This window comes from Anabrus simplex, chromosome 11 (assembly GCF_040414725.1).
Source record: "Anabrus simplex isolate iqAnaSimp1 chromosome 11, ASM4041472v1, whole genome shotgun sequence".
Classification (NCBI taxonomy): Eukaryota; Metazoa; Arthropoda; class Insecta; order Orthoptera; family Tettigoniidae; genus Anabrus; species Anabrus simplex.
Genome location: NC_090275.1, coordinates 2,857,779 through 2,880,909, shown reverse-complemented (window position 1 = coordinate 2,880,909; position 23,131 = coordinate 2,857,779). Strand labels below are relative to the sequence as shown.

At 38.3% G+C, this 23,131-nt stretch overlaps 1 protein-coding gene across 11 annotated transcripts in view; it reads left to right on the top strand.

Annotated features, from left to right (window-relative positions):
- Window positions 1-23,131, top strand: part of beta-Spec (spectrin beta chain) — a 636,597-nt gene that overhangs the window by 318,235 nt on the left and 295,231 nt on the right. For all 11 annotated transcript variants that reach the window (XM_067155517.2, XM_067155514.2, XM_067155515.2 and 8 more), the window contains 2 exons: window positions 12,731-12,882; window positions 20,932-21,105. In XM_067155517.2, the coding sequence (XP_067011618.1) occupies window positions 12,731-12,882; window positions 20,932-21,105 (326 nt within the window). The remainder of the gene's footprint in view (window positions 1-12,730; window positions 12,883-20,931; window positions 21,106-23,131) is intronic.

The window sequence follows — 23,131 nt, the reverse complement described above, 5'->3', positions numbered from 1 at the left end:
CAAGACTTGCATGCTTTTATTTGCTCTAGACTGATAAGAGATGGTTGTAATTTCTCATTGTTTTTGAGCAATGTCTGATGGTGGTGCATTACTAATGACCTTATCCATGGGGTGGATATTAGTTGCTGTAAAATTGCTACTGTTTCGTGTGATTGTTCTGTTGACCCTGAGACTGCTACTAGTTTGTCAGTTGCTGTAGTTGCTTTAATCATTGTCGGTGCATAGGCTACATCTTAATCTTAGGATACCATATTGTACGCCAATAAAAAGGCCGAAAGTTTATTATAATGACAAAAGTAACAAAAACATTGAAAATCATGTCAAGTTATGATAAAATAATGAATAAATTATTTGGATTAAGGAAATTATTTCTGTACATAAAATGGAATTTTCAGGATATGCTTATTTCCAAAATGATTACTTATTCATGCAACAGTTCTCAATATTTCCTGTTAGATCTTCTGTAGTAATAATTTATCTGCCTGACACAACTTTCACCTGGCTGTTCCGAATTACCAGACATTTCTAAACATCTTGCGGAAAGCACATGTTACTGGAGTGTACATACTCGACACCTTTGTATTTGTTGGGTCTGTGTTCTCGCCAGCTCCTCAGGGTAAAATATTAACTTCGTCCTTAAAACATAACAACATTATCGCAGATTCCGCTGTAAGAGTAAGAGCATGTGCATTAAAATATTATTTAATCCCCAAACTCTGCCAATGCATTTAATCATTCATTATATCATCTCAGTAATTCCTGTCATTAATAGTTATATTACCTTACAGCTACATATCATTACCTATATTTCAGAATAAAACTCAGAAATAATCCTTACACTAATATATTAGCATGCTAATTTTGTATGAAATAAAATAAAATTGAAATATCTGTTGTAGAGAAAAGAAAATGAGTATACGATAATTAACCATCTTATATACATTGAGTCTTTCTGTCAACATAGTTGGAATTGGGTCTTTTGTATTCTTACATTCATCATTTGCCATTAATGTTTCGCTGAATTAATTAAATCCATCGTTTTGCAGAAGTATTGTTCATAGGGTTATTTTTTCACAAGGTCATATTCTTTATTTTTGTTCGGATGTGGAGGATTCTTCATATTTGGGTTTTCGTGTTCACTTTATGAGATACGAGATAATTAACAAGTTTCCTCATTGTGGCTTTAAACTGTTACAAAGCAAAGTCATCTCCCTACAGGCCATGAAGGCCCTTGGAGGGGTGGAAGGTAAAGGCTTCCACTATCTGTAACCTCGGCACTTGATTGGCTAGAGTGGTCAGCTCTACGCCCGGCCGCCTTTGCCTCCAGGAATTACCCTGGTACTCAATTTTGGTGTAGGGTGAGTGAACCTCAGGGCCATATGCACCTCCGGAAGTGGAAATCTCATTTCTTAAATTTTAAGACTTCCTGACGGGGATTCAAACCCACGTCCTTCCGGGCGATTTAAACTGTTACCACACTCTAAAATACTATTATAATTAGAAATACTAACTAGGCAATGTTACATCAATTCGTTTATGACATTGGAAATCTTATATATAATCAATAAGTGCCTTTAATAAAATAGTCTATCGATATTAACTCTGAAATTGTGCGACTCATATATGTGCAGCTATTAACAATGTATACTCTTATTCATCTACCGCTGTGCCAATACTGCGATGTAATATAATTCCTCAATCTACAGTTTATTCTGGGAGACATACTCGTTCTGTAGGGCGATGATTCTTAATGTCCCTACATATACACCAATAAGTATCTGAAACTCAATAACCACGCATAATCTTTCACATTGTATCACCAATTGACATTAAACCAGCTGGTCTTTAACTCTATGTTCATATCAACATGACTCAACCTCATAGCTTTCATTTTATTTATCATAGATTACCAATATCTAGCACACGGATCCATTACAACTTCCTTCGTTTAACCTTACGACGAAAATAGAACATATCTCAATACTCTCATTACTACACATTTCTCATATACCTATTATTAATCTACCTGAATATATATATTCTCATTTCGCTTCCACTAAATATTATCTCTGTGGTTCGATACTCCCTCGACAATATATTCTTGTAAAACGCGTATTCCTAATATAATCCATCTCTTTGTATAATAAAGTCATTACAGCCATGTCTGTCAATTTGGTTTACTAAAAAATTATGTTATACTCTGCAATTCATGTCTACTCTTTTCAATCTCCCCCCCCTTTCATAGTTAAATAAACTTTCCGTGTAGATTGGTATGTTAAAATCGATATACACACTTCACGTATGTTGACAATAACCTATAATTACATTTTGATTATATCTGCTACTTACATTGGCACACACTCGCGGTTAACTGCTTAAGATCTAACACTGACATTCACAATTTGGCACATATAATTCATTTATAGGTAACACTCAATTGCTTTTAATTTAATACAACTACTACTATTAATTCTTAATATACATCGGAAACTTATCTTATCTCGACTCGAGTGGGTCAGCTGCTGGCTTCTGCTTGTACGCTATGCCATCTCTGTGTAGTAAGATTCCATGTCCGGTCACGTCACAGCGGGTTACTGGGCATTGCAGTCTGTCTCCGTCATAGTAGCCTGGGCAGTCTTCCTCCACCAGCTTAAGCGGTTCTCATCATATTGGCGGTGTCCATGCAAGAAGAAAACAATATTATACGGGCAGAATAATTAGCTAATTCTTTCATTTTGAGCTTTAGCAGATATGAATAAATGCTAGTATTTTCTCCTATATGGAAATTGCGCTCTTATATGAATTCAAATGTGGCTTATTCTCATCAAATAGATCTTTTTCTTCACGTTGGCTAGTGCTTCTAGATATTATTTCCATTATTCTTGATTATATTCAGCCACTTATAGTGCTAGAATTCGCCCTTTCTCTTCGATCTTGCACCGGTCCGTATATTCCTTTTTCTCCAGTATTTTAAATTGAAATATATGTGTTTCTCCACGTCTTGACTTATTCTTTAGCCGTGAATAATTGAATTCTTCACCAATATTTAGTTTTTATACAGTTCTCTTCCTGTTTGTTAATCACCCTTTTCTTGGTTCCAAGTGGATTACTTCTTTTTAAAAGCGATCTTCTTTCTCAATGTAGTAAGAATGAATTGAATTCAATTATTTTTCAAGACAATTGTTGTTCCAACATGAAACTCTTTTTCGATGGTCTTTCATAAGTCTCCGCCTTTTAAGCTGTGATTAACTTGCCTCTTGGTGATAGTTCATATGTGTCCGTGTGCATGAAGCCGGCGCACGCCATTTTTGTCCGCTACATTTCTGTGAGTAGGATCGCCTCAACTGTAACGTAATGGTACAATACAGATAAATAGCACGTAACTCCCAGCATATTAAAACAAACACCCATGAACTATTTTAAAGGTAATACTCTACTTACCAACTCAATTTGTCGGTTACTGGACTTTCGAAAGCTTGTGCGAAGATTTGGCGGCACTTGAGGGAAAATGTGAGGCACTGCTCCAGGATGTAATTTCCATCTCACAGGAGAGATATCCACTTTTTCATCATTCACAAAAGAAATATCTGATTTTACTATAAAATCATCCGAGACCAAGCTCGATAGCTGCAGTCGCTTAAGTGCGGCCAGTATCCAGTATTCGGGAGATAGTAGGTTCGAACCCCACTGTCGGCAGCCCTGAAAATGGTTTTCCGTGGTTTCCCATTTTTACACCAGGCAAATGCTGGGGCTGTACCTTAAGACCACGGCCGCTTCCTTCCCACTCCTAGCCATTTCCTGTCCCATTGTCGCCGTAACACCTATCTGTGTCGGTGCGACGTAAAAACAGCTAGCATAAATCATCTGAGAAATGAACATGACAAATTTTGCTATTACGCGTTAACTCAGTATCGTTCTGTGGAATAGCTCTGGCCCATTTTTCAGGTTGATTTCTGTCTTTCGGTGGTGAAAAATATCACATCATAAACTATTCTACCATAGCCTGACTTACAGCCAGGCACAAAACAGTACGGTATGCTGAACTATTAAATTAACCAAGTCACATACGATACATGCTTGAAGTACACAACGCACAATGAACAGAGTTTAGGAACTGAAAGTAAAGGAAATTCAACTACTCACTGAAATATCTTGCACAGTAACATCTGCCAGCTTTCTGCAATTACTGGAGCATGTGTTGGATATAATCACCTGCAGTGGTGGGACCACAAATTACCATGCTGTAATGGCAGAGTCCTCACACTTGGTCTTATATTCGTCAATGTACCGTCACACTTATCTTCGAAAATGAAGCCTTCTGTTTGAAATTTGACAAAATTGGCATCCACGTTTCTTCTTAGAAGTGATGAAAGTACATGTACGTCTGTACATTTGTTTCTTAAAGACTTCGTGTAATGTGCAAGTGTGCATGAATTTAGAGACAGTCTGTCTGAAAGAGGATAGCACTTTACGGTATAAAACTAGGCTCTCAAGTAGGCTGTAGTCGCTCCTACAGTGTTTGTAGAGATCAGAAAACTCCTTCTGAAATGTTACCATTTCATTTCAGGGCTAGGGGCACATAATGCACAGAGTTCATATTGAGAAAATTCTCTTGAAACATGAAATGAGCTACTGATCCTGCTCCCTGTCTTTCTCATGTTGTGATTTGAACTCTGTGGTACCCTCATCAAAACTATTCTTAAAAATGCATTTCTTCAGCCCTCAATGAGCTCGTTTCTGCCACACACAGCTTCTGGGTGGTTCACTGTTGCCAATCTTGCCTTCTCAATGTGATAGGTGTAAGATGAGGATAAAGCTGGATAAAGGCGATAGCAATAACTCTTCCTCTTTAATAATTGATATTGAGTAGGCTGACTTCTAAAAATTATCTCCTCAATCGTCTGCATCTTTTCTGGACAATAGGTATGAGGTTGTCCACCTTTCAGTACACTATAAGTGACAGATTTTAGATCATTTCACTATGTAAGGGACCAGTTTCTACCCAACCAGGGTCATCCTCAGCCTTGTAATTCTAGACATCGGCAAGTTACGTACCATTGTTAAAATCCCTTACTGTACAGTATACATTGTCACAAAACATGTGGCCTACGAAGAGGCTGTATAGGCAACCTGCAAGTCTGTGAGGTTGGGACCCTACGTGTTATGAATTCTAATGATGGAAACGGCACACACATCTAGACCCCGAGCCATCGGAATTAACCAATGAAGGTTAAATTCCCCGATCTGGCTGGGAGTTGAACCCGTGGCTGACTTGACCAAAGGCCAGTATGCTAACCAATTAGCCATGGCGCTGGACGTCTTGCGTCTTGTGTTAATGCATACTATACAGTAAGGGATTTTAATTATTGCACATAAATCGTATAACTTGCCGATGTGTAGAATTAAAAGTCTCTGGTTGGGTTCAAACCAGTCCCTTTCATAGTAAAATGATATAAATTTGTCACTACACTTATAAGGTATTGAATGGTGGATAACCTCATACCTATTCTCCTGATTACATGTCGGTGCAGATAAAACATGAAGTTCTTAACTTACACCATCTTTTCTGGTCTCCTCCAATATCACCTGTATTTGATATCCTTGAGAATTTGTGATCTGTCCTGATCCTTCATGACTCAAGCTTTCAGCAATATCCTTTGGTTATCTGGGTACCAGCTCTCCTTCAACTTTCAGCCATGCCATTCTGTGTGCAACATTCCTCAGGGGTCCTTTCCAGATGTCTATTCCATCTCGGATGCTTCTCGTGCAACTTTTTCTCTACTGGAGTTGCTCTCTAAGAATGATATATCACTTTTGTAGATCCTATCCTGGTGAGTTACCCTACAAGCAGCACGAAGTGCTTCCTTTTGTTGCTCAACATTCATCAAATTCCAGAAGTACTGTTAACTTGACATAATAGCTTTTATTCTACACATTTCCTGCAACACACTGCATGTCTGGGCATTTCTTTAATTCACTTTTGATATTGCAAAGAGAATTTATTTGCAGGATGTGGGTTAGAAGAGCTTCCGGCTGTGCCCACACTATCAGCAAATTATCACTTCCATTCCCAGTCAGTCAGACACTGCTAATTGTGGAGTCACAAAGTTAGGCTGTGCAAATAACTCTTGTGCAGTAGTTCAGCTTAGGTGTGTTCTGTATTGTACAGTAGAAAATGTGTGATCTGTGTTTGTGATGATGAGGGAACGACTGGAATCTGTAGAACTGTATTATGATAAACTAGTTCAAGAATTACAAGGTTTGTATGTGCTAATTTCTTCTTCCTCCTGGGTTTTTTTTCCCCGTTGGTAGATTGATGTATTGAGTGTATATTAAGAGAAGTATGTTGAACACACATGCGCAGTCCCTTAGGCAGGTGGTGGTGGTCATTGTTTTAAGAAGTACAATTGGGCAACTATCCTATATATAACAGCATTAATCAGGGAGGAAAATGTTGAAGGGATCAGACACTTGGAAAAATGAAAGTATCGGCCAAAGAAAGACAAGGGCCACGAAGGACGTCAGAATTAGACTCCCAAGACTTTCAGTGCTTTAATACAGTCTAGGTCGGAAAAGAACAAGAGATAACCAAGGGACGTCAGATAGAAAAAATGAAAGTGAGCAGTGGTGCAAGTGGAAGCAATGCCAGGGGATACCTGTGGCGTACCCACCCTCAGCCAATGGAATTAACCATTCAGTTAAAATTGCCAGGGCTGTCAGTATACTGAATAATGGAACAATCTCGTAGAACTGTGTTTTTATTTTTGGTTCAACAAATGCAAGCACTTGTGCTTCAGTGTGCTTCGAGAGGACAAGGAAGGAAGTTGTTAGTGAACTTCTTCTATTTTAACAGTTTACTACTTCTGTTATCAAACTTTTCTCCTCTATTATTTTCATGTTATTCATTTACATAATATTTCTGTTTGGAATATCCCACCTGCATCAGGTTCCATATTACTTTATTTTTTAGATGTTAACATAGCTTGGAAGTACTACTTCGTCATATTCTTCAAAGGACAGAATTCTGTTTTATTAAGTTTGATGTGAAATGAAACAATTGCACATTACCTTTTGTGTTCTGTCAGAGCACCTGGCCTCTTTGTTAAAACTTATGACTGAAGGGAAAGAAGCTTTTTCATTTATACATTTCTTTAGTTACAATTTTTTTTTAATCAACATGTTATCTTGGAATTTTTTTATGTAGGTGGCTTCTCACAAACCTGACAAAAAGGTATTTCCATCCATAGAAAAAATATGAAATGTTTTAACTTGCGTATCGTAAGATTTTTCCTTCTGCATCATTTATTAGATTGTACCTTGCCACTATTCACTCCAGTCTGTATAACAGTCTACCTTGTCTTGAGCAATAAAAACAAACTCTACCCGAGCTTGGACAAACCATTAGCAGGGATGAGAGGGAGACGCCGCAACTGTTCTCTGGCCCACTAAATTATAGGAAGTAAAAATAGTCTCAAACAGTTGTATTTCTCAGATTTAAACATGCTACACCTAACAGCGAACTGGCATATGTTAAATTCAACAATGAGTCTCAACTGTTCTTCTAGCTTTACTTGAGAATTAGGGTTTCCTATGAAAGGAGCTTTAATTACATTTTTTCCCTTGTAATTTTATTGCCTTTAACGACCCTTGCACCCTTCTGTAGCTCTCCGCTGAACAGAATACTGTTCGCTTCTTTGGGTCGCTTCCTATCTTAATAAAAGGAACTCTCAGGATCAAAAAATATTTTTGATGACCAGGAAGTCAACTTCCAAAAATATTGGAAAGTTGAAAATGATATCTAATATTTCTGCATATTATTTAAGTACCCTACTTATGAGTAAAAAATTTTAATGTTTGTACTTAAAAATTCATCTTTCTAGGCAGTATTAGACATGAAACATAAACCTACCACAAATCATATCTTAACCTTTTAAGTGCTGAGTTACCAGTTGACTGTTTCATACCTCATTGCTGAGTTTTTTCATTTGTATGTAAAAAAATTTGTAGAAGTCAGTTTTTAACATATCAGTGGGGTGATTAGCTTAAAGTGTTTATAAATGTTAGTTCTTTATAAATATAAATGCAAATATAATATCCTACACGTATGTTCAATATTATTTTGAGAGAAAACAAAATTACACTTTTGTGCCCATGCATACATTACCTTTATACAAAGTAAAGAGCTCAAAATATTATTTCCTAAAATCTGTAGTCAAGTAATACATGGAAGTACATAAGTTGATATTATGAAGTACTTTCTAAACCTGGAATGTTTGTAAAATGTTCTATACTGGTTCTTTGTGATGCACTTTTGTTCAACTATCTACACCAACTCCACAGGCACAAAAGTTTTAAAAAAATCAATTTTTTGGGTTGTCATCAAACAGTACTTGGCCCTCAAGAGTCTGTCACAGCTGCTTGAAAGTCTGGTGGAGAAAAGTAATCAATCCGCCACGAATATAGTGATAAAATAGCTTTTGAACTCGCCGTGTTCGTTTAGGAGGAGGCTCTGTTTCTCTCGCACATACTATATTTTCGACACACTCTGTATCCCTCTCACTTTCAACATCACTTAACAATTCATTAAAATAATCATCTCTATCATAAATTTATGCCGTGGGTAATAACTGAAAGATTCTTTGATCTGAAATAACATCGCTGCAAGAGCAACTAGATTGTCGTTCCACCTTGTTTGTTTACATCACATGTGAACTCCACAGATGTCTACAAAAAGCTCTGCAAGTTACTTCCTGAAGCTATAATCTGTGATCAGTTAGTTCTATATAATGCCCAACAGATGGCAGAACATGTCAGAGATAAAATTGGCTCTCGAGTGAACTGGGAAACTCGAAAAAATTGAAGTTCTCGCGCATCGTCTATAGACGAGCGTAGCAGTGCTTGACCGGCCTCGTCAGCCCGTCTATAGGTGGGCATAGCATTCACCGGGTTAAGTGGTAATATAAAAAATATAAAAATGCACAACTATCTGGGCGCTAGGCACGAGTCTATTTTGGGTAGGGTTCTTAGTGTGGAGAACTTGGAATTTTGATAAGTCTTTGTCTTTCGTGAGAATAAGGCTGGTTTCTTTTTTAATCACTTCTTTTATTTCCTTCCGAAGTTTGTTGGGTTGCGCTGAATCTCTTGTATTCTGTTAATGAATTGTTTTTTTGTACGTACTTATTTTTTAAAATGATGACCTGTGTTCCCGGCATCTGCTGTTGTGTCGATTAGGTTCTTGGCTTTTTATTTTGATCTTAATGGTTTTTAGAAATGTGTTACGCGTTTTAAGGTTTAAAATTCAGTTTTAAGGAATATTAGAGCTTTGTTGGTAGCAGCGACTTTTCTTTTTGTGGTATGGTTATATATTGTCGGGCAATTTCTGCTTTGGCGATAAGTTGTTTTCCTATTATGATCTTGGCAGTTGAACTTGAAACTTCATTCCTGCAGACTTATTTCCTTATTTGAAAAGATGGGTGTTGGATCTGTTGATTATTGTTTGGTGGAATTGAATGATTTTACTGTGGTGGTGGTTTTCTGTATTAGTTTGTTGCTTAGGTCGCTGATTTTGTGATCAACAGTTTTTGTTGTATTGCTTCTTTTTAAATGTATTTGTGCAAGTAATCGATGTAGGATGTCTGAGTGGGGTGCTTAAGTTGCTTAGGTTTAAGTGAATGCAAAAAAATTGCTTAGTTTCTTGTTTCTTTAGACAGGCTGATTTTATTGTTTATCTTTTTCTTTTTTTTTTAAATCCATAACTATTGTGATTAAAAGATTGACAAAGAATACTGCAGTGCATTTGAAACGTTGGCAAACTGTACTGAATGTACAGAAAACACGGTTTAACCTGGAAGAACTGAGTGACTATGAACTGTTCAGAATCTTCTCCAGCTTTATACCGATCATCAGGTCTTTCCATCTTGTTCTCTTTCCCTCGAACTTAAGCCTCCATCGTTTCACTATTCTCTTTACACGTCCAAGCCACCTTGGTCTGTTCTTCTCACAAGGGACACCTTTGACCTCGAACGCTCGGAACCGCACAAAACCATGCTTAGAATAACAAGCAATCGTAAACAAAACGGTGTGCGGCATTTCCATGCAAAACATTGCATTCTACCTCAAATAACATTTTAATAGAGAGAAACAAAGTAACAAGATATCAATACCATAGGAAGGAAATTATATGCAATTTAATGGCATCAGTGTATCATTACATTTTCAATCAGCAGCGCCAAAAACTCTCTGCTTAAAATACTTTTAATAGCACAAAACACACATACAGCAGTACCACATACCTGAAAGTGCTTATATTAGTCCTCAAAGCGCAGATGTGGGATTTCGATGAAGTGGTTAAAACAGAGTAGGAAAGAACGATGTGCACACCTCACTAAAGCCACGTTATCACATTCTACATCACTTTCGCATTCACGCAGTCCAATATCAAAAGCCACATTAATTACATTTTCAAATAATGATGTTGGTATGTCAATGGCATAACCTGGCTTTCGCCAAGCATGTTGCAACACAGGCTTATATGTAGGTGCAGCAAAGTGATTGTAAATCACAGAGTGAAGTTTCACAATGAAATAACGATCATGTACCTTCACTTGTGGTTTGGCACCGTGTAGTCTTACAAAATCAATAATCCTTCTGATATAGAGTTTATATTGCCTAAAGAAGTAAACATCAAGGGGTTGGCAATATTTTGTTGTTTTTGGTGGCAAGATCTTCAGCATAACATTTTTGTTTGGAAAACTTGCATCTAGAAGGGTACGATCTGTATGACCTGCCCAGGAATCGCACAACAATGGGCTCTTTTCATTTGTTACATGTTTGCCAAGCACTGAAGTTAAAAAACGTTTCATGTGTTCTTTAGTCATTTTTCCAATGTTGCTTGCCCCCACATGAATGTTTCATGGACAGGTTGTTTCAAGTTTCTTTAAAATATTTGGACCGAAAGTGTCTTGTGTCTCTTGAAAAGAAATGTACAACTTCTTTGCTAGTCTGCCTACAATTGATAAAGCTACATCAATTGTGTAGCTGTGGGTAGAGCTATGTACAGACTACAACACACTGCCTGTAGTTTTCTCTCCTCTGTAGGACAGTGTTGATGCTGAAGACATTTCATACTGGAATTGACTCTGGTCACTGTTCCAAACATTACCTTTCTGCACACCCTCCTCCGTTATAAACATGTTCACTTCTTCCACAAACTGTTGAGTCTTCTGATGTATATTATTATTCTCTTCTATGTCCTTACATGTGACAAATGTAGTAATATGCCTGGATGAATAATTGCCATATTCAGTCTTGAGATGGTCGATAAAGGAAATGAAAGCTTTGAACTTGACCAAGCCGACCAATTTAGCCCTTTCTAGTTCTCCCATCTGCAGATGCCAGTATTGAACTGTAGATCCATACCTCCTTGCACCATCAAATTGCGATATTACATACTCTTTTATAGTTTGTAATTGTGACAGTCCATTTCCTTTGAAATGAGCACCTGCTCCCCGTTTCTTAGACACATAATTTAGAATTAATGTGCAATTTGATTTACTTTCACTTATAGCGCTTCATTAGTTTGCTATAGGAATTGAAGCCACAATTGTAATAGTTGTCATAAATATTCTCTAGTACGCTGTCATCAATATCTTTTAATACACTGGACCTTGTCTTTTTGGGTGGAGAGAGTTCGTACTCACTTTGACTTGACTGTTCCTGTTGCTCTGGAGATGAATGTCTTGTACTTCCTGAAGAGCCACCTTCAGGTTCAGGTTCCTCCTGTCCTTCAAAATCCGTATATCTATCCAGCGTAACGTCATGTATTTGTGTCATCGCCATTATATTTCTGAATTATTATGTTATATAATATATCCGCAAACTCCATATCTTCGGCCCCGACGTCGTTTCCATATTCAGCACGTCGCAACTTGGTCCCTAATATTTGGACCACATGCGTAGGATTAATTCTCTTCATGATATCACGGCACTGTACACAGTAACTCGCTTGCGAACACTCCAAGAGACAAATATGCACTGCAGCTATACCACTCGCGCAACTGGAGGACTGGTTAGTGCAGCTACACTATGCCACAGTCTAGTGGCGCTAGCAGACAAGTGCGGAGTTTTGCATAGACATGACGCACACCACTGTTTTGCTTATGATTGCTTGTTATTCTTAGCATGGTTTTGTGCGGTTCCAAGCATTTGAGGTCAAAGGTGTCCCTTGTCAGTCACACTTCTTAGGAATTTCATTTCACTTGCTTGAATTTTTCTCTTCTATCGTGTTACTACCCAAGATGTCCGACTCGTTGCTTGAATGGTCAGCGTACTGGCTTTCGGTTCAGAGGGTCCCGGGTTCAATTCCCGGCCGGGTCGGGGTTTTTAATCTTTATTGGTTAATTCCGTTGGCCCGGGGGCTGGGTGTTTGTGCTGTCCCGAACATCCCTGCAACTCGCACACCACACACAACACTATCCTCCACTACAATAAAAGAGTTACCTACACATGGCAGATGCCGCCCACCCTCATCGGAGGGTCTGCCTTACAAGGGCTGTACTTGGCTAGAAATAGCCACACGAAAAAAAGAAAAACAATTACCCTAGATCTCCACTGTGAATTAAGTCTTTACTTAAGTTACATATCTACAGAAGTTTAGTATAGTATTTCTTGAGCCAATTTTTATGGTCTTTATATTTCTAAATGTTGAATTTAATATTGTTTTTGTGTCCAGACGAACGAGAAAGCGTCCAGAAGAAGACATTCCAGAAATGGGTGAACTCTCACCTGGTCAGGGTGTCGTGTCGTATAAGCGACCTCTACGTGGACTTAAGAGATGGCAAAATGCTTCTTAAACTGCTAGAAGTCCTCTCTGGAGAGCGTTTGGTGAGTATTTACACATTCATTATGAAAAGGCTTTTTCCTATTTTATATATTATTATTTTGCAAGTCGCACTGCTGCGGTCAGATTGATCAGTGGGTATTTAATAGTGCATGTACATACATATTCTCCCCTTCATTGGCTAATTAAGACTTCTACAGTTACAGGTGTAAAGAAAAACATGGAACTAGTATTATGCAGATTTTTTGTCTTCTGAAACCCCACAGTATTGCATTCAATAAGCTTAGTCCAGTATTCTAAATCGGTTGGGTACGAAAGCCTGTTAAATTAAAGCTGTCCAGTGAAGAAAACTGAAGTGGAATAGGAATTCACAGAATACTTATTGCAGTGCATGTACAGCATCATGTAATGTACTTAGATTGGACTTTCTTCAGTGACAGCCATAGAAGCTGCACAGAACGCTGTGGCAATGTTGTCATGCAATACTGAACCTTTCTGATCACAGTTCTAAGCTGAAATATATACTGAACAGTAGCATTTCCCACAACGCAGTGGTTTGAGTTTTGTTAATTTGTTTTTGCATATTATGTTGCATACTTCCTTAAAAAGAAAAAAGTATATATATGCACTGGTTTATTGTGAGCACAAGTCTGAGCTCTAGTACTAAAGCAACTTAATGCAAAATGAGGGTTTCTTATCACATGTTGGCTGTCCAATCTCTGCAGTTTAGAAAAATGTGAAAAATATTACCCGATCAATTTTTTAATTCCTCTCAACTCTTTCTTCCTCATTATATATCGGTTTGAAACGTCTGTAATGTTCTTGCACGTCCTGAGTGCTCCCAAGCTTGTGAATAGTGAAATCACTACAAACAGATATGACAGTGGTGACCATTCTGAGGGCATTGGCCGAGAATGTAATGCGCCATCAAATCTTATGGGCACCCCAATTTTGAATACTGCATATGGTGCTAAAAAAAGTGTGCATCATATTTGCTTAGATATGGTATTTTATAGTGCAATATCTATATTGAACTTGTGTGTTCAACAGACTGAAAAGGTTTTAAATTACATCTGCCGTCACCTGCAATGCAGAGCATTTCACCCTGTGACTTGTCAAGGTAAAACACACGCACACAGGGAACTGCCAACGCTTCAATTGGTTCTTGGGGGTGAGAGGGGTATGCAGGATCTCCTAGCCTTTTCAATACTATGCAAAGAATGTCTCATTCATATTAACTAATCATACATGTTTTTAGAAAATGGCTTCTCTGGTACCACGTTTTAATTTTACAAAGGAAAATTTAATGTGTCCTCCTATTCAATACATTACATAAATCCATCCTTAGATGGAGTAATAAAACTCAAACATGTTTCGACTCGTTTGAGCCATCTTCAGTGAAAAAATCAACATTTTTACAATAATTGAAGCTAAAAAGTGTGTGTAACCTGTGAAGAAAACAAATGAGATAAGTGAAATAGAGCAACAATAAGTGTTTATAGTGAGGTTATGAACCTCTTAGTTAGTCTAAAAATTTTCCAGTGTGATATAATTAAAAAACAGGACGAAATCACTGTGTTAAAGATTCAGAATTGACAGTCTGTCTTTGTAGAGTCACTCTACAAAGAGACTCTACTAAGAAATTACTTCACATGGAGTTCTGATTATTAATAACCTTAACCCCTTGATGCTGACCTCCATACGTCGTATAGACATCCTTATCTTCACATGCTACCGACCTCCATGCCTGGTATAGACACCTGTAGGTCTAACTTCATTTTGTTCTAGATTGTCAAGTTTTGAAGTTGTTGAGATAGAAATTGTATATCTTTGAAGGTGAAGATCTCTTCCTTCTTTGTACAGTATGTATGGATCAGCCTTTTTTTTTTTTCTTTCTAAAATGTTTGAAATAGTCTGACCTCTTTTTGCTTGAGAGCATACAGGGCTATATTTCTGTTTCATTACAGGATGTTTCCTTGTCTAGACTAAGGTTGCCACTTTTTGATTTAACACATAAGGGACATGTAGTTAAAAATACGGGATTTTTCACAAAAATAAAGGACAGTTCATAAATACTAGAAAATCAAGCGTTAGGTCCAATTTCAATTAGATTATAATTAGTTTCATTAACAGATTATTATTGAAATTCGTTAAAGACACTAATTCTAATTCTTTGACTCGGTTCACGGGCTGAATCGCCGTCATCATCCTCCAACCCAGCCAAATATAAATCAAGAAATTGAAAATTGGCCCTTTTAACATGTTGCAAGCCAGGATAAAACGTGTTTGTATCAGTTAATATCTCAATTTAGATAAAAAATGACATTGGCTCTTTTAGAACCAAACCACAGAATTTTCACCTCAAATACGGGATGTCCCGTACAATGCGGGACAGGTGGCAACCCTAATCTAGACTGATTGCAATCTCCTCTCTGATATGAATGTTGAAGTCCCTTGAGAATTCCTATAATTCTTTCACCGCCTTGAAACCTCTCATGACTTAATCACTTGACTCTGTCACTTTGAAATACGATATTACATGGTGCATTTTCAATTTCTTGATTTATATTTGGCTGGGTTGGGGGATGATGACGGCGACTCAGCCCGTGAACCGAGTCAAAGAATTAGAATTACGAGGAGGAGTTGATTTAGGAAAATTACAGCTTTTTGCCAAATATTGAAAAGAACCGCACTTAAACCAGCCTTGAGAGGTAGAAGTTCCTGTTTTTTAAGATTTAGAAAGCACCAAGGGACACTTGAGCACTTATTATTTACAGAGTGTGCAGACCCACAAGCATAACACTTAGGTGGGGTGAAAGTTCTGTGCGGGGCAGGCAGTGATGTGGGAGGAGGTAGTGAGTCGCGCACAATTCTGACGGTGTTGGCATATTTTACTCCCTCTGCAGCAACGGACATCGCCTAAAGTTCACTGAAAGTCTGGGGGTTGCGAAGCAAAGCAAAGAACGATAGGAAGGTGAAACCTTCAATGATGGTTTGAACCATTTGCCCTTCAGAGTAGTGAAGTGCAAAGACTCTGGCATAACACTTAATGTCTTGTATGAAATCAGCTAGGTTTTTGTCCAGTCTTTGGACCCTTGAAGACATGAAGTGAGTCAGCAGATAGGCATGAAAAGTTTCAGTAGCACTCTTGTCAGAAATTTTATAAGAAAGAACACCAACAGTGTATGGATAAAGCATTTGTAATATTTGAGAATGAGACAAAACGAAAACAAGAGCATGATCCTGAAACTGAAGTAAGAAACGTAGGAAGGAAATATTGTTAGTTGAATTAATCAAAACTTTTAAATACCTTCCAAAGAATAGTGAGCAGATGAGGTAGAAAACACCGGCGCTTCAGGTGGAGGATTGGGAGATTCAGTTGATGCGTAATTAACCAAAAAATGGTGGTATTTGTTGGTGTCCAGGAGGGCCACATACTTGCTATTCGGATGGGGCTTGACAGAATACTTTCAGTGGACTTGTGTTGCTCTACCATGCTAACTGCAAGTAGAATAACACCATTACTCCTCTCAGTGTGAGATTGTTATTCCACCACCCCCATACCCTGCTACCATTACACATCAACACAGTACACGACATATACGCGCAGATACTTACCTCGCCTACCTCTCTTCGTAAATTTCCATGGATGGACTGGAACGAGCTAAAACAGCTCGGAGCTGGATCCGTGCGTAGACAAAGGGAAGCGAAAGGACAGAAAGGCATGAACCCGTAACCCCCATGAATAAAAGAATGGATCAAGGAAACTGGGGTTTATTATAAACACACATAATATTAGAATGAAAACAGAAATGTGAGGCTGCATTAAAAGTTACTTACATAACTGTAGAAAATTGAAACATCAAGTAGTATCCCGTTCAGTGACATTGTAAGTTTCGTGTAACACGCCGACAGTACACGCGATCGCACAACACACCTACCTATGACTACATAGAATTTACAAATTCGTTTGAGAAAAATAATGTGACGTGAAACACATCATCGAAGGAATCAGAAAATGGAACCACTAAAGGAATAATACAGTCGCGGTAATACGGGCCGCGCACATATCACAGTTTGCATCCGCGCTCCAAGCAAGCGTCCATTTGATGCCAGCGCGTCCCAACAAAAGCAAAGCACAGCCTCCCAAAAGGAGCAGAAGTGAAGGAGATGCTGTTGTTGCCACAGTTACAAAAACAAAAACTAATCGCCGACAATGGACCAAATAACAGCCTAGAAATATAAAATAGCACACTAAACATGGCCCAAATCGGCCAACTAAAACGAAGAGTAAAATAAAATAAAGAAAAATTAAAATTGAAATTACGAGATACGGAGAGTACTATAGACCGTACACAATCAGACAGCACAGGCTCGCACGCACGCACGCGCGCACACACACACACACACACACACACACACACACATATGAACAAGAAGAGAGACCCAAAATAAAATACACAGATCAGGCCGGAGTGTGAAGGCACGCGATGTATACTATCGCACAGGATAGCGAATTATATCATGGGCTCCCGAGCATGGTTCGAACACCGCAGATACAATGCTGGACCGCCGCAAAATATAGGCAAGGCTGATCCAAATATAATCGTAGCAATCACAACACTCATCGACCCGCTACACGGGACATCCAAATTGCCTCACGTGGACAAACATGGATTAAACCCCGTAGCGTCAAATCACACAATACACCAATGCTCAGCCATGTTTTCAAATGATGAGTAAACAAAAATGCATGGTCTCAAAACTCACAAACACACACAGGCCCAAACAAACAGATAGGTAAATACCACTCTCCGTTCCCACGTGTGTACACACAAAGAAAGAAAAAATTAAAACACACACACAAAATGAAATAATTAAGAGCCTGCAAAGACAGGTGATAAAAGACTACCGAAATACAATCGCACAGAACAGTTTTTGTAACTGGCATGAAAATGAAATAAAATGAATACCTGGGAGCAGCAATCAGGAGTCTCGAAATATATACCTCGATCAAAATAATAACTTCAAGCAGAGAACCGAGCCTTGAAACCAGTAAATCCACGATAATAGCAATTCGCAGATCAAGAAGCACATATTAAATTCCAGTCTGCTTATCACGTTTGATCCGACCATTGTTGGCATCGCGAGCAGACCAACTTAACACTCGGAGAGCGAGAGACAGACTGTGTCAAAGAGACTGTGTATAAACACAGATGGCGAGAGCGCTATCTTCAATGAGAAACTATAAATTTCACGTCACATTCGGGTAATGTTATCGCTAATGGCGACGACAGTCAAGGAGAAGTAGGAATAAAGGAAGTGCACCACCAAGGCGGGCTTGGTTCGGCACATTAACCAGTGATTAATTTTATCAGGGCGCAGAGATTCAGCAGCTTTAGTGTGTTCTTCACTAAGATTCAGAGATAACAGATCAGACTTATTGTAGAAGTGAAATAGTCAGGCTTGTACTAGTTAAACTAAATTAGAGCTGTTAGTGGACAGAGACTCTCCAACTCCCTTTTCCCCACAAATCGGGACAGAAATAGGTAAATTCAAGGGCTCCTTAAGTCGTGACATATCTGTAGAAACCGCGTGGCGAGATAGCATCTTCCTAAGTAACAACTCGTACATGAGCTCCTCCTTATGGAGCTACATTGTCCCTAGGATTTGACATACATAGAAAAAATACGAAAATTTGGAAAAATTTGAAATTCTCAGAGTTCGAATCAAAGTTTTCCGAAAATAGTCAAAAGGGACTTTGTCCAGGCCCATTCAAGCACATTTTGCTACTGCTTGTTACAGTGATATCTGTGCAGCAGAGAGGAAAGAAGCATAAGGGGTGATTTATGAACCATGTTTACATTTTGTCAACACTTTTCAAGCATGAACAACAAAGATTAGGCAAGAAGGAGCTTATGGGCCCAGACAATTTACAATATGAGGAGAACTACTCCCATCTTGTATGAGTCAGTCGGAGAAATCAGACCAGTAGGTAGTTACAGAGATAGGGTTGCTTTTACATTGCAGAGAGAAAATAGTCAATTCAGTTCAGAGAAAGAAGCCGTAGCTTCTGAAACAAAGTTACGTAGGATGGGTCTCGAACCCTAAAGCACAGTTTACAAATGCCCTTTAAGGGGTTAGAAGATTACATAATCAAGTACCACCGATATTTGAAGCAGCAAATATATTCTGCTTTAAGAACTTTAGAAAATAATACCCGAGAAGCTACTTTTGAGGAGTGGATCAAAAGATCCACAAAGCTCTACAGGAGCTGAAGCCCATACAACAGGGCCATGAACAAGAAAGAAACGACAACGGTAAAGAAGAAAGTTCGAAAACAAAATGTGAATAATGGGGACTGAAAACACTCGAGCACTCGAATGTTATAAGACCAAAGGAAAACCTAACAGGGCATAAGACCTGATGACACCATCTATTTGGTGACTAAGGAAAACAAAATTCAAGGTCCAAAAGGAAGGTACGTGAATTTAGAAAATTGGAAAACTTGGTTATGGAATGACAAAATTGGAGAAGGGAAACGAGGGTACACACTCATGCGTCCTTACACGTTAGAAAGTCCCCATTAGGGGTGATTATTTTTTAGTCCTGCGATTGCCTACATTGTAAGTTTAAACGAAGATAGTTAAAGTAAACGCACTGTTACATGGTAAGGGGGAGCGCTGGAATTGTCCCTTTAGCCACACGTAGAGAACGTACATATAGTTAGGTGAGAATTCGGCTTTTACCTTGTGATGCCAGCTGCTCACCCCAGCTTCCACCTCAGCATCGTGAGGGAGACCTCGGTTACATAGAACACTCAAAAGATTCAATGCAGATGACCTCTTAGCTCAAAATGCTCTCGGTATTTGTAAAGGGACAGGCTGATTAGTTCTCGAACAATGCATTTTCTTATTGTTGGAATTTAATATAAGGCAGATTTAAATTGGTTAGTAAACCTTAGAACAGTGGTAATAACTCCAGAATAACAAACAACTGAAGTGATAAACATAAACATTCTCAATGAATATTGAATTTTCATGACCGCATTGTAATCGAAACTGACTTTAAACCTATTATTCCGTGTTTGTACGTTTAGTACGTGCTGAAGAGATGTTAAGTACAGAACAAAAATGGCCAACCGGACACCAGTGGGATCCGAACCCACAACCTAATAGGTTGAGAGTCTGTTTCGATAAACATTCTCGATAATTAGTTAACAGTACATAACACAATTGCTGCTAGAGTACTACTCCGTACACGTAGAACTTGATGGATATAGAATAGTTCAAACATAGGTAACACCACGGACTGATGGTACTGTTGTTAAGAGGCCACCTCAGTAGTTTATTATGTGTGTTCATGGTTATTAAAGATAAAAGCTATATGTTCAACTTCCTATTCCTCACTCGTATGCAGAGCTAGCAAAGCTTTGTCATCGTTACCATGCTAGTGCATTGTGTTCTGATGAAAATAGCAAGGGAAGTATGAAGTGATTGATGTGTTACTGACTGAAAAAAGTAGCTTTCAACTTCTTGGATATTCAGTTAAAGGATGCAAGCAGCATGCTTGTTAAACTTACAAATATTTATAACAGAATGAAGTAAGAAATTATGTCCGTATTAACACTTCAAAAAATATATGATCAAAAGGTATCAGAAGTTTCTTTGTAATTTGCCATTTATGACTTATATGTTGATATGTACAAAATTATCTACAATTCTGTACATTTCCTTCCATTTCTTTTGTTCTTTATATGTATAAACATGCCATACTGACATAGATTTGCTACTTGTTTCGTATTTTTTTGCACTCCTGCAGTGAATATTAAAGCAACTCCCTCCTCCTCCTCCTCCTCCTCCTCCTCCTCCATCCTTATTTTCCTGTAAAGGCAAAACTCATTCCATTGATTGTTATGGATTGGAATGAAAAAAATTGTTAGAAACTGTGATACCATTTTACCATTAAAATAGTTGTAGGATAGTTAATTTATGTGCAAGACTGGTTTTAGTAGCAATTTTGAATGTGGATAAGTTTTAAGGTAAAATTATTATTTTCCTTTGTGGTGTATAATTTTTCTTTTTTTGTTTCAGCCACGACCCACAAAGGGCAAGATGCGTATTCATTGCCTGGAAAATGTGGATAAAGCCTTGCAGTTTCTCAGGGAACAGAGGGTGCACCTAGAAAATATGGGCTCCCACGACATCGTGGATGGGAACCCTCGCCTCAGTCTCGGCCTCATCTGGACTATTATCCTCAGGTTTCAGGTATTTTCCAGTTCAGCAAAGACATAGATAAATAACTCCTTTATGAAAACGCTAATTATGTGAGCTCCTCTTAATGAAGTTCTTCAGTGAGCAACTTTATTCTCTTCGTAATTCGTAAAATAGCTATAATTGTCGGTGAAATGTTGTAAACCGTTTAAGCTTTCGGTTGTGCTATGGCTTAGGATAATAACAGGGTAAGTCAAAAAGTAGGTTTCCTTAAGGTTTTTTAGGCAAACAAAGAATACTGCTTTATTTCAGCATAACTTCTTTATTTGTGTGTTCTAACGCCCAGGCACCTGGCGGTGATGATGGATGGTTTGTGATCTTAATTTATTTGTCTGCACTATCTTTGGACAAGCTGTTGGTAAACTCAGAGGTGAAGGTCAGTACGCAAGTTTTTGTCCAGTGTAACGAGCTGGGAAAACAGTGTACTCCTGTCGAATAACGCCATAGTGTCTGCTCAAGGATGCATCAGATGGCAGATTGCCATGGACAGATTCGTACGTTCTCGCTCTGTATGAGCACCGTGGAGGGGTTTGAAATTGAACTCGGGCTTTGGCACATACACCTGCCAATGTTCTGATGGTCAACAGTGAGACTCAAACTGCCTGATCACGGTATCAGACATAAATGATTATGGCCCGTTTCTTACCTGAACTTAATCACTGTGGCATAGTGTTAGTTCTCCCGTAGCAGTGATCTTGGCACTCCAGGCACAGTCCTCATGTGCCCGCAGGAATCAGCCCTGTATTCAGCAACTTCACCTTTTGTTACTGTTACTTTCTGAGCATTGGAACAAGGTCACATTTTTGGCTTGCCCTCCTAGAATCAGTGCAGTGCTGGCATAAATTTATTTAACATTTCTTTAACAATGAACATTCTTTTACCAGTAGAATTGGGTATTTTACTTTTGGCATAAATCGAGCATTGTGTGTATGCATGACCCCATGGTATGAAATTATGAGAAATTTAATGTCTTTATGATACCCGTATTTTGAGTTGTAATCCAATAAACTGGAAAAAGTTCACGTTGGAAACTCTACAGAAAACAAAAGAACAGAGTGTGATTTACAGCATGACAGTGTGTTAGAAGTTGTTTGTAGTTTTGCCAAAATGGCAGCTGTATGAGAATTAACATCTGAATGAAATTATCAGAACCAAAGATGGTAGTGACTGTTCCAAGTCACCTTTCCGGTATGTTTTTCTAGTTTTGAAATATAACGTATCCTTCATACTTACAAAACCTTGATTATGCTTAATCATCAGTTATCTTTGATTTACATTTAGGGCTGTCCACCTAGGTGGCAGATTCCTTATTAGTTGTTTACATAATCTTTCCTGGGAAAAAAAAAAAAAAAATAATAATTTCCTTTGGCAAAAAAAAAAAAACAACATTTTAAATTTATCGAACGTTCCCGTGATAGATTATTCCAATCCTCAATTCCTCTTCCTATAAATGAATATTTGCCCCAATTTATCTTGAATCCTAACTTTCTCTTCATATTTTGATCTTGCCTATGTTTACAAGCTCCACTCAAGCTCATTCAATGACAGCTTGGAACACACCCCTTAGTTGAACAGCTTGTTTCCTTACTCCCAACCTTCCCAGCCCATAGTTCGGGAATAATGTAGAACAAATCATGCTGCTTTTATTTGGATCTCTGCCAGTTGTCATATTCAGTAATCCTGGTGTAGGTCCCATTCACTGAGGTCTTGCCACACATTTATACATCCTCTCCTTTACATCCTTAGTGATCATTTTCGTTTCCTCATGTCAGAGTCACTACTGATGTGCATTTAGGACAGTCACCCAGGTAGCAGATTCTCCTCTGTTGTTTTCCTAGCCTTTTCTTAAATGATTGCAAAGAAATTGGAAATTTATTGGACATTTCCCTTGGTAAGTTATTCCAATCCCTAACTCCCCTTCCTATAAACAAATATTTGCTCCAATTTGTCCTCTTGAATTCCTACTTTATCTTCATATTGTGATCTTCCCTACTTTTAAAGACACCACTGAAGCTTATTC